The following is a 13,433-nucleotide window of genomic DNA, read 5'->3' on the forward strand; positions in this document are numbered from 1 at the left end:
CCTTGCCATCATTAGTCCTAAAATGACTATTGGATTTCAAGGGTTTCTCCCTAATCCATAATAAGATTTACTTGCTAACAGCACAAAACAAAACAAAGATATGCTTCTATTGTTTTACTGCTGTGGAATTCTTATTTTAAGCTATTCAGAAAAGTCAAGAATAAATCCAGATATTATAAGTATTTAAAGTTTTCCTGTGTAATTCTAATTCAAGGGAAAGCCTCAGTAACTTTGTACGCTTTGGATCTTTGTTACTCATTGTGGCTTTATTTTACTTAAGCAAGCAACAATACTGTGTCAGTTCTTGCACTGAGTAAGATCTACTATTCCTTGCACAGTAAGTTTTTCAGACCAGTTAAAGCAAATCTCAGTACAGTCCATTTTCTCCACAAAGCGGTACGAGGGGTTCATCAGATGCCATGGGAATAAAGAGGGAGAAACCTCCATGCCAAGATTGCCAGCGATTCCTCTGTGATAAGTGCTAGCTAACAGAGTCAGCACTAATGTTGGGAAGTTAAAAACTCCTCCGGCATGCTGATCCCCATGGGATAATTCAACAGCTCTTCATCTGTACCAACAGCAGTCACAGTTAAATCTAAAACTCGATTTTTCCACACCCTATTAACAGCAGCATTAGAATGCAGCAGGGACCATGCAGAGAAAAGAGCGTTTTCTGTTATCTCATAGTTATCTTTGAGGAGGTGGCAGATTTCCCTGTGAAAATTATCCTTATAGATTGCCTCTTATTTAAGGATATGCTGGTACTATCAAGTGGTGCTCTTTTTATGCTGAAATTGCTAGCAACACTTAAGAGTATTTGCATGACTCTTTCAGCTGGGAGAGCAGCTTCAATAGATACCTATTTTCCATATATGTAGAGAAGCTATGACACTTTCACCCATACTGACATGATCTGCATAAGCCATGTGGTTTCCATTAAGAAGGGTCCATACAATATAGTCAACTGTCCATTATCTTGGCTAATAGGAGAATAGAATAACCCAGATAAAGGAAAGACATGCATAATTATTGCTTCCAGATAAGAGCCGGCTCAAGTATTTCTGCACTGTGTTCCCCAGACAGAGCTTGTACTTCTGTCAGAGCTTGCTAACTTCGAGTTTATTAACTCAGGCATTACCTGCATCCATCTGGTACAAGCTAGGCAGCTTGGGTGTCTCTATGATTTAATCACCCCACAAGTAATCTACTAACTGATAATCATCTTGGCTATAATTAAATAACAACTTCCATATTCACCCTTTCATATGTGCTGATACTGATACAGCATAGATCCAGTCATGCATGGCCACGTCAAGGTTGAATGTGGCATAATGAGGAAAGGCAAATTATGCATGAAATGCAAGAGGAGTACGTTCAAAAGACAAGGGAACACGGAAGGCACACAATGATGTAGAAGGGCTTTATACTCACATCTAACAACCCGGAATTAACACAAGCACTTCCTCTCTTCTTCCCGGATAGCCCTCGCAGAGGAAGTATGCTCAGGACTGTCACAGGCAACACATGCATGAACTAGAACTACCTTTCTACATGAATAGTCAGAAGCTTGGGGGTTTTTTATTGCGTTGCAATTACTCAGCCACATTGAACATTTGTCAGCTGTGAGTTCTCATAATCTGTAATCTCCACAGACCTTTTAGTACTGATACATAGCCTTCCTGATCTCAGCATTGGTATATAAATTGTATTGTTCAGTCACAAGAGACACTCAGTTCTGTTACAGATATATGGGCAAAACATTGCCTTCACCACTATAGAAAGAAATACAGATTCTCTTACAAAGAAAATGAAAATGTTGCAAATAATTTTTTCTGGATTCTTATGGGAGGAAAAGGATTATAAAGAAATAAACTCAGACTTAATGAAATCAGCAACACCATTTCTTATACATTGAGGTGAATCATCTCATGGAAACAAAACCATTGCCAGGCAAGTTTTTAATGGTGTACTTATACATGACATTCTGCTGAGGAATTGATGATTATATTCTGCCACATTCCATGTTGCATTTACGAATTAGCGTTGCCTTGGTTTGTCTGCACATTACAATTAGACAGAGCTACACAATGATGCAAGCTACAGGCCAAGCTGTAAAGGGAAAATTGATGGGTTTCAGAAGTTAGCCATATCATGTGATGTTACTTAGACTGGCTACAGAAAAAGCAACTGACAGCAAATCACAGTACCACATATATCAAATCCCTAAATATCTGTTCATTTTGCTTAAAGCATCACATACAGTGTTTAGATCGCTGCGGAGGTCCTGGACAACATTTTCTATACTCCTGGTATCCTTCAGAATCTCAATGCTTTGCGTATATGGATTGAAATACACAGAGAAGGGACGATTGATTGATTTGGCAAAGTCCCTGAAAGAAAAAAGAAAATTAACACCTCTCTTTTTTCAACCGCTAAAGAAGAGAAAATTAGATTTTTGAGTCAAGGGAAATAATTTACCTCATCTTTTCTTTGGCTTCTTCAAAACTTTCTGAAACAAAGTAAGCTTCCTGGAAAGTAGTGATAAGGCATTCTTGCAAACAGGTTGTCTTTGGATCGAATGTTTTCACATTGGCCTTGTCAGAGAGAGCATGCTGCAAAACACAGCACAGGATCTGTTAAACTGTATTTTGATACTGCTGTGTATCTATACAACTGTTCATATATACAGCTTTTGTATCGCTGTGCTATATGTTTCCAATTAGTTGGTAGCCTCTCTGGTTTTACATACAGTGGTTTTTCAGCTTGAACAGAATATATCATTTGTTACTTAAAAAAGCTCTTTTTATAAGAGTAATTTTTTTCCAAAAAATAATTATCAAAATAATAAAGAGATTAGAAATGCACCTGCCACGTAGGCATACAGACCTAAATCTTCAGCTAGAAACAGGAAAGTCATCAAATAACCATTCCTGAAAAATTATCTATACAACTACAAATATGTATGTCCCCAAAATGTCACTTAACTGGCAGAATTGATCATCATCTTGGTGGGTGAATCGAGTCTGACCAAACCATTCATATAATCTGTGCTCTACATTTTCAGGCCAAAATCATATACTATTTTCCTGACAGTGGGTTTAAGAGTGAAACTATGCATCTGAAAACCCATTAAATAACGCCCATTTATTGGGTGCTGATGAAATGCATTATCCTTCTGCTGCGTACACCTGAGCAATAATGTTCCATATAGTACTGCAAGGAAAAAATAACTAAACATGCATAGACAAGTACAGAGCAGACACTAGGAAGATGAGGCATCAAATGCTGCTACCCAGAGAAGAGTTTTCCAATTAGTCTTTCTCTTTACGTGACTGGCACAAGCCACTAGAAAGGACACAGAGGTTTCAAAACTGAAAATCAGGTACTGAGACATTTACCAACACAATCTTTTTCTAGCTCCCCCTTCCACGTGAATACTTGTGTTAGCTTTTGGATCTACCTTAACTTTTAAAGCACGTGTATTTTCATTCTCAGTGCTCTGTACAGAAGTACCAGGTAAGGAAGAAGAGCATATTTAGGTCAACTTTGAACCTTCTTTAGTCCCCTAATATCTATCCATAGTGAAGATGTGCATGTAAAGCATAGAGAAATGACAGGGAGGGAGCAGATCCCTGACATCCAAAGGTGCCTCTTATTTCTTTACTTTCTTTCTGCACGGACATTCTTTATAGCAGGGTAAGGTATTAACCTTAAGGTATTCACCACACCTTTTATCTGAGCTCTTGCTTATGCTCATTCCTAAATCCCTGTGAAAGGCTCCGAAAATATCACACTAGCTCTCAACCTGCAGTCTCCAAATAACAGGACATAAAACTGGAACAAGAACCTCTTCCTCCCACCTCCTCTCTCTCCAAAAATAAATACATGAAAAAATAATGCATGGAATCTTAAAATGTCAGGGAATTAACTTTCTTCAGTACATGTATCTTTTCCTTCTCACAAGGTTTGCTGTTTCTAGCCAGTCATCAGTTAAACAGGTCTGAAAACAAAAATCAAAACTGGTCTGTCTTAACCAGCATCCTCTTTGAAATGGATTGCAGGAACAGGCTCACCTTATTAAGCCCCTGACTATATCCCTGCTGTCACTTTCTCCTTGCAGAGCCATAATGTGGTTGAGTGCCTGTAAATTTAGGCATTTACCTTCTTCCATCGAAATGAATTTGGTTTTCTTGACTGGGAATTATAATACGCTCCCTGGAAGGCTAACTACAGATAAAAACATCTCCTCTTAAGGTGCCTTTGTACTTCCAGGTGAGACTTGATGCCTCAAATGTCTAAAGCACAACGTTTTCAACCTCTGAGTGCATTGAGTGAAGTCCCGTGCAGGGAATCAAGAGGGTGATATGGGCCACATTTTCTTAGGAACTGAATCAGTAGGTGACCACTTCTGGCTCATGAATTCTCTCCTGCACTGTGACAGCTTCAACAGAAAGGGTGACAGTGTTGTCCTCTCCTCTTCACCACACACTAACAGCTTCTGCTGGGCCAGGCCTACTCCTTGTGATTTAGCCATCAGAGGCAAGAAGGGAGTCAGCCTGTGGCTCCCACCCCGTGAACAACTGCTCTAATCACCAAGCCCTAATTTTATAAAAGAGAAGAGTTTAAAGAGAAGCAAAAGCTAATTCTTTATCACAGTGGATGTCACCTGAGAAAGCCTTTCTGATTATTTTCCTGAGATTATCTATATGAAATGACTCCTGCTTTCTGGATCCCAGTTTAGTTTATGCATGAGCAGAGCTGCTGCTTCACAAAGCAACTCTGCAGAGACTGGGATGCGCAGACAGCAGGAAACACACAACCTGGAAACAGAGGGTTAAGAATTGAGACATATCTTCAGAGTTAGGTAATGGCTGATCTGTTATTCTTAGGATTGCAGTTTGGGAATGAAGTGCCTAAATTCTGATGAATTCCCACCCCAGATACCCATCACCTTTCTAGGATATGGTCTTTTGGCTCTTGGATCAAGTAGGCATTGTCATGGCTACCAAAGCAATGGGAAACATCTCAGCAAATCTGGATGGTGTTTTCAAATTCTGCAGCCTGGCATCTGTAACATCTACTATCGAGTTGATATGCTGACACCAGCAGTGCCAGAGTTCAGCAACCAAACTGAGCCTGCAGACAAACCTTCAGACAGAACATAAACTGTCTAGTGTGGACTAGGATGGTCAGGACACTGACTCAAAGCTGAACTAGAGCTTTTTGCAGAAACATTTCAGTGCTCTAAAATGTTGGTCCTTGGCACCCTCAACGTTATGAAGTACAGAATCTCAACAAAAAAACTTCCTCTGGTGAGCCCAAAAGCTTTCAGGCTCAGGCCTGTATTTTTTTTAACAAGTGCTATTCACTTATGTTTTGGTTGGACATTCAGTTCTTCAGTGAACTCAGACGAGTAAGTATCCAATATGGATTTCTCCATCAGAAACCTCTTCAGTTATGCACCTCCAATGAGATGTCAAGGCTAACAATCATATAGAAAATAGCTTTTGGTCAAATAGAGCATCTTACCATCCTGTGGATTTGTGATAACTGTCTCTAATTGCCCATTCATACAAATTGTACTGCTTATGCAAATACAGCTATTGGCGATTCTCCTTTAGTTCAAGAAACAAGAGTTTGGAGTGAAGCTTCCAAATGAGTCACCACTGATTCCCAGGAAAAGCAGCAGCATCAGACAACTGGACAGCTTAAGAATTAGACAACTACCCGTATTGGAAATAAGCATAACACTAAAAAAAAGCCTCCACTCCCTGCTAGATCAAAGGTTAAGAGAGTGATTGAGGTACCTAACCACAGGTCTCTAGGGCCTAGGATGTCAGATGTATCTGTACAGGGATGAAAGATACAGCACAAGAGCTAAAGAAGACTTACACATTTCTGGAGTACCAGCTGGAGAGCTGGTCAGATATACTGGAGCATCCCAGATGGTGCCAGCATTTATACTGAGCAACTGTGAATCATTTTTTTGCCTCAGTCTTCACCCCTAAGTGCTCCAGCTACACCGCCCAAGATGCAGAAGGCAAAGGCAGGGACGGGGAGAATGAAGAACTGCCCACTGTAGGAGAAGATGAGGTTCAAGACCATCTAAGGAACCTTAAGGTGCACAAGTCCATGGGACTTCATGAAATTCATCTGCAGGTCCTAAAGGATCTGGCAGATGAAGTGGCTAAGCCACTATCCATCGTATTTGAGAAGTCGTGGCAGTCCAGGAAATTCCCACTGACTGGAAAAGGGAAAAAAGAAAGACCCAGGGAACTACAGGCCAGTCAGTCTCACTTCTGTGCCCGGCAAGATCATGTAGCGGATACTCCTGGAAACTATGCTGAGGCACAGGAAAAATAAGGAGGTGACTGGTGACAGCCAACATGGGCGACTAAGGGCAAATCGTGCCTGACAAATCTGGTGTCCTTTTACAACAGGGTTACAGCATTGGTGGATAAGGGAAGAACAACGGACATCATCTACCTGGATGTGTGCAAAGCATTTGACACTGTTCCGCATGACATCATTGTCTCTAAATTGGAGAGACGTGGATTTGATGGATGGACCACTTGGTGGATAAGGAATTGGTTGGATGGTCACACTCGAAGAGTTGCAGTCAACGGCTCAATGTCCGAGTGGAGAGCAGTGACAAGTGGCATTCCTCAGGGGTCGGTATTGGGACTTGCTCTGTTTAAAATCTTTGTTGGCAACATGGACACGGGATTGAGTGCACCCTCTACAAATTTGCCAGCAAAACCAAGCTGTGCAGTGCGGTCCACACACTGGAGAGAAGGGATGCCATCCAGAAGGACCTTGACAGGCTTGAGAGGTGCACCTATGCAAATCTCATGAAGTTTAACGAGGCCAAGTGCAACGTCCTGCAGATGTGTCAGGGCAACCCCTGGTATCGATACAGGCTGGTGGATGAAGGGATTGAAAGCAGCCCTGTGGGGAAGGACTTGGGGGTGTTGGTTGATGAGAAGCTCAACATGACCTGGCAATGTGCACTTGCAGCCCAGAAAGCCAACCATACCCTGGGCTGCATCAAAAGAAACATGGCCAGCAGGTCGAGGGAGGGGATTCTCCCCCTCTACTCTGCTCTCGTGACACCCCACCTGCAATACTGCGTCTGGGGCCCTCAACATAAGAAGGACATGGACCTCCTGGAGCAAGTCCAGAGGAGGGCCATGAAGATGATCAGAGGGCTGGAGCACCTCTCCTGTGAGGACAGGCTGAGAGAGTTGGGGTTGTTCAGCCTGGAGAAGAAAAGGCTCTGGGGAGACCTTACAGCAGCCTGCCAGTACCTAAAGGGGGCCTGCAAGAAAGCCAGAGAGGGACTTTTTACAAGGGCCTGTAGTGACAGCAGGAGGGGTAACAGTTTTAAACTGAAAGAGGGTAGATTTAGATTAGATGCAAGTAAGAAGTTCTTCCCTGTGAGGGCGGTGAGGCACTGGAACAGGTTGCCCAGAGAAGCTGTGGATGCCCCATTCCTGGAAGTGTTCAAGGCCAGGTTGGATGGGGCTTTGAGCAACCTTGTCTAGTGGAAGGTGTCCCTGCCCATGGCAGGGGTGGGAACTAGATGATCTTTAAGGTCCCTTCCAACCCAAACCATTCTATGATTCTATGATTTCCTAAGTGACCACTACCACTGACACATGAAAAAAGAGTTTGGTCTTGTAATTTTTCCTTTGAGTATAAAAAATGGATTGTAATAATACAACCTGGAGCTTTTCAGTTTCACAAAAAAAACCTCCAAAAAGCAAAATCTTCAGCTAGCAAGGGGAAAACTTGAGATGAGTTATAAATACTGCACTGTCTGAGGAGTACAGGAGGGCAGAATAAGAACACAGGTGAGATGCTGTCTGTGTGCCAGTACTGATTTTATCACCTTGTTATTCCAGGGCGGGGGGAACACAGTCTTGGAAAACCTGCTCTTAAATGTTTTTCTGCTTATCTACAACACAGGTTGCAAATCTGACAGTGTCCTGATTTTACTAGAAGTTTTTTTATTTCATCAGTATAATTTTATATATTGTTTAGACAAATAAGGAAAAGAATCTCTATTTTAAAAAAGCACTAAAATAAGCATCTGGGATCCAGGAGTTGTTCTCTCCATTGTCTTCATCCTCTTCAAAAAACAGAGCCAAAACTTGTATTTGAATCTTTTTGGTTATAAAGGCTAATGCTGGTTCTTCTTAACATAAATTATCACTAAAACAAAATATGACTGGATATTGTACTTGACTTTAAAAATCTATGCAGAAAGATTTGAAGTCTACCTCTCTGTTAAATATAGAAGCATATAAAAGGGATATATAGGACTTGATCTATAGCCAACTGAAGTTGATAGGAGACTCCTTTAATGAAAGAGTTCAAGAGAGCATCATACAAAGTAAATGGATTAAAGTTTCCAAATACATTTGGACTGCCTTTTAGAAATAGTTTTAATAATTGAAATGTACATTATTTCAGCCTTATCTCTAAGCTCCAAATATATACTGTGTAATAGTGTTAGCTAGAGTTAACCTGACTATATTAGGCAGAACATTTTATAACTACTTACTGTATTATTTGTTTCCCCCCAGGCTTCATTTTTAATCTTTTCTTTGTTGTTATTTTGTTTTGCTTTTTTAATTTTTTTGCTTGATGCTTCCATAGCTTGCACGTCAGGAGTTGCATTTTTCAGTATCCAAAATTTGAAGCCTAAATACTGAGTGGGGAAAAAGACTTGAAGGGAATCCTATATTGATAGGCTGGTGCCCACATTTCTCTAGCTTTTATAGTTCTTTGTTGCTAAAGCTGTTGACCAGATTTGCAGAGTGGAGCAGTGTGATATAGAAACAGGGATGACTGAACAAACCATTCACTCATCTGAAAGGCCCAAATACTGCTGGCCACTTCCACCCTGCAAATAGTCCAACTCATTTATTTCTAGAAATTTCTAGAATTTACACATAAAATTGGCCACCGTTTTGTTTTCTGTGAATAGTGCTGCATTGAAAAGAGAGCTGATAGGGAGGGCAGCTGGAGAAAGGCTTTTCTTCTTGCTGACAAAAGCATATTAATATCAAATGCCTGTAAAGTCAAGGTAGCAAAATTCAACACTGAAACAAGATCTACCTTCCTAGTAACAAGGATAAATAAGTATTTGAACTTATTCATAGGAGACACTATGGGCCCACAATCGCCGTTGTCTTAAGAATGGCAGTAGTAATCTCTGAAACGACTTCTTCACTCTGACCCCTATGAGAAGTATAGGTGTCACACACATGAGGGTCAGACTTCATGGCCATGCAGTCTGAGTCTCCTATTCATCCCCACTCACCACAGAAATATATGGTATTGTTGTCATCATTTTCAGAGCAATTGCTGCCATCCATTAGGATTTCAGTTACAATCGGGATACTGATATCATCAGGATCTCAACTACAGTTTATTATATCAGCATTATCTTTCAGACACTTTCAGGTCAAGAAAGAAATTTCACCCCCCGCAATGGGTGCTAGGAGATAATGGTGGAGGTAAGGGAGGTTGCTTTCCCAGGAAACATCAGAGACCGGCAACAGCTTGATGCAAGGCTGTGCACCAATGTCATGAGTGCCCAGACACTCTCCTTCCTAAGCACCTGTCTGATGTATGCAGAAGCACACTCATTGCCAGGTTTCTGGTCTAGAAACAGCTTCTCCCATGGTCAGATTAGCAGAAAACTTAGCAGTTTTTTGCACTTTTTTCCTTACCTTTTAGCTTCTTTTCCACCCTGGAGCACAGTCCCACAAAGACTTTCCGGACATTTTTCACCTTATCTGTTCTTTCATGGAGACTATGGCTATTTGTGGTATGGTGCTGTTCTGTGCCTGCAGCACACAAGTGCTTAGTGTCTCAATAACTGAAATGTCTAACTTAAGTCCCTATGCTTGGTATATGCAAGATCTGGTGAAATTTAATAGCTTATGATACACAAGAGGTCAAACCAGATGATCTAATAGTCCCTTCTGGCTTCACATCTATGAAATATATATGTAGTGTAATAGGAAAGTATATAATATTATTGATTTATGGTAAAATTATTATGATCTATGGCTGTACCTTTGAAGCAGATCAATATAGTCCATTAATGTGCACATTATTTAATTTTTACTGTTGCTTTTCAAAAGGATTATTCTTTGCATTTATACTCTGAGATTATTGCTGAGTGAAGAACACAGATTTGGGATCAAAAATGTGTGGTAACAAAATACGCACACTTGACAAGAATAATGTGTTTGTTTATGACATTGATGGTAGAAGATTTATTATGTTCTTGACTATTCATTTCCTTGCTTTTATGCCCATAGATTTTGTAAATGATGTGACAGGTATTTTCAGGGTCATCACCTAATGACCGTAACAGTTAGTTTAAATAAAAGGCCTCATTCTCTGCACAATGCTGCACAGAATTTGGGGCTCAGCACTGAATGTTGTTGGGCCAGAGGAAAACAAGTGGGACATGTTAATCTCTTTGCATTTAACCACCTTTGCACTGTGGGTATAAAATATTGCCAGGCTGATACAGAATGCTTCTGTGGCTGAAGTATGCACGGAACTTAGAGCAACTGTAATGCAATCAAAGAAAAAATATTGGAGAAGGTAATTTTCTTCACCCTTTTTTCTACAAATGAAAGAATAGCAATTTGACTAATGAACTTTACCATGAATATTCTCAGTTACAGGTGAAACAAACAGCAAAAGAGACTGAGATGCTTCTGTTAAACTGCCAGGTAGTTCACTGAAAGCCAGCCCAGGAGGGTGGGAAGATGTTTAAACACAAATAAACAGGAGATACGTTGCAAAACAGTTTGTAAATACTATTTCCGTATATGCTTTCTAAAACCAAATGTTTACCTGAAAAGCCACCAAGAGTTCATTTGGGTCCCAGAAGATAGTACTTCTCTCTCTCCTTCCCCTTCCCTCCCATCTTGCCAACAGAGAGATGTACTATGTCCCAAAATACTACACTTGTGACAAAATACCTTTTGCTTGTTCCTGGTGTTTTCTAGGTGTAAAAAGAGGCAATAAATGACCCACTACAACTATTCACACCGTGCAAGGTTAAACATTTTCACCTTTATAAGAACAGGGCTCTATGTATTGTCACATAGGCATGTACTTCAAGTCTAGCATGAATTTATATGCATTCCTTAATTTTAAATTTGATTAATCTACTGAATCAGGACCTTAATAAATGTTGTTCTTCTAATATCAATAACAAATACACTGAAATACACTGGATTACTTACAACAGAATCATGTCTGATTTCAAAGCTTTTTCATGTGTATTAAAAATATGTTTCTCTTCCAAACAAAGCTTTCAGAGCCCAAGGCACCCTTACCTGTTAGAACCTATGAGCCTCCTTTTACAAGAAATGCAAATTCAAACAGAAATAAGTTCTATAGTTTATAGTTGCTTTGGTACTTCAGGCCTTACATTTCATACTTCAAGTGCCAGCTGATATTTCAAACAAAGCTTTTAGGTCAATACCACATTTTAAAATAAGTAAGCTTTTTATCTGTCCTAGTTTCAGCTGGAATAGAGTTAACTGTCTTCCTAGTAGCTGGTACGGTGCTATGTTTTGAGTTCAGTATGAGAAGAATGTTGATAACACTGATGTTTTCAGTTGCTGCTCAGTAGTGTTTAGACTAAAGTCAAGGATTTTTCAGCTTCTCATGCCCAGCCAGCGAGAAAGCTGGAGGGGCACAAGAAGTTGGCACAGGACACAGCCAGGGCAGCTGACCCAAACTGGCCAACAGGGTATTCCATACCATGTGACGTCCCATCTAGTATAGGAACTGGGGAGTGGGGGCGGGGAATCGCCGCTGGGGGACTAGCTGGGTGCCGGTCGGCGGGTGGTGAGCAATTGCACTGCACATCATTTGTACATTCCAATCCTTTCATTATTGCTGTTGTCATTTTATTAGTGTCATCATTATCATTATTCGTTTCTTCTTTTCTGTTCTATTAAACTGTTCTTATCTCAACCCGTGGGTTTTGCTTCTTTTTCCCGATTTTCTCCCCCATCCCACTGGGTGGGGGGGAGTGAGTGAGTGGCTGCGTGGTGCTTAGCTGCTGGCTGGGGTTAAACCACGACATTATCTTAAGAACTTTAACTGTTATTTGAAAATCAAAATATTTACATCCAACTATTATTTTTTTAACATTAAAAGAAAGTTGATTCTGCTTTAACGGCACCTACCTTTAATTCGCCAATAGAAGACAGAAGTCCTGCCCCATAAGCACGCAGTTGTCCTTCTTGCTTGCAAAGGCCAAATTCAATCGTAAAAAAATAGCACTGTAAAACATACAGATATACAGGTACATATAGTGTAGTTGCAAACAGACACTTCAGCAATGACGATCGGTACCATATTCACTTGATTGCTGCACTTCTTCAGAATTTCAGGTCTTTAATATAAATTCAGATAAAGTATGTTATTACTGCTATGTACCTTAAATGTCATGTTCTGCAGGGAGCTTTGCACAAAAATGTGAGATTCTGCTTTTTATCTGGGCACCCAAGCAGTTCACAGGAATGGCCAGTTAGGAACAGACAAGAAAGATCATTTAGGTATCAAAGGCACTTATATTAATCTGCAGAGATTTTTGAAGCCTCCTGAAATAAATGAGATGCCTTAAAATAAAATCCTGCAAGGTAGTTGGTCTGCAGGTCTAGGAACCTCTGAAGATCTCTGAGATCTAGTTCAGAGCACTCAGCCTTAAGCTCAAGTTGATGGCACTTTGAAGTTTGTCATGTATTTAAGTGCTGTCTTGAGTTGGAATTAACTTACTTATATGTATGTGCTTAAGAGCCTACTTGAGCCAAGGCCTTAGTTTTGACTAGATTTTACTCCGTCATAAATGAAGAACTAATATGGCACTTGGCTTCTTAAATTACAGAAAGAAAATCAGTCAGTCGAATGAGTTCACTTGACCAATCCACTACAATTGTTCTTTACATCTACATTCAAACAGGTAATACATCTGAGCTGAAAAACTGATGAGAAGCTGTGAAAGACATGTGCTAAATCAGCATAACAGTACTGTATCTAACTTTGCTGTATCCACTCAACAAAATTAAACATTAGGAAGACTATAAGAAGCATACATAGCCCACTGTCCACTAAACACCAAAGACAACAGTCAATTCTGCTCCTATGGTACTGAATTTTAGTTTGGTTTTGTTATGACACATCAAGATTGCTTTTTGATGTCAAATCAAACAGTTGAGATTAAGCTAGTAACTATTTCTACATATGAAGGTTTTAGGAAGTTGATTTCTAACTTATACAAAAATACTGTGCATATATATATATACACACCCCTATATACGTGTGTGTGTTCATTACATTAACTGACAATTTCAGGTTTTGTGCAAAGGGACATAACTCCACTGAAC

General features: G+C 40.2%; 1 protein-coding gene across 2 annotated transcripts in view; it reads right to left on the minus strand.

Annotated features, from left to right (window-relative positions):
• TPH2 (tryptophan hydroxylase 2) overlaps positions 1-13,433 on the minus strand; it is a 73,412-nt gene that overhangs the window by 19,582 nt on the left and 40,397 nt on the right. Inside the window, exons 9-11 of one of the 2 annotated variants that reach the window (XM_030003190.1) lie at positions 12,234-12,329; positions 2,479-2,612; positions 2,261-2,390 (exon numbers count right to left, since the gene is read on the minus strand). In XM_030003190.1, the coding sequence (XP_029859050.1) occupies positions 2,261-2,390; positions 2,479-2,612; positions 12,234-12,329 (360 nt within the window). Of the gene's footprint in view, positions 1-1,457; positions 2,391-2,478; positions 2,613-12,233; positions 12,330-13,433 lie in introns of those variants that run through there. The other variant, XM_030003191.2, reaches the window with a different exon arrangement.

This window comes from Aquila chrysaetos, chromosome 26 (genome assembly GCF_900496995.4).
Source record: "Aquila chrysaetos chrysaetos chromosome 26, bAquChr1.4, whole genome shotgun sequence".
In the NCBI taxonomy this organism is placed as follows: Eukaryota; Metazoa; Chordata; class Aves; order Accipitriformes; family Accipitridae; genus Aquila; species Aquila chrysaetos.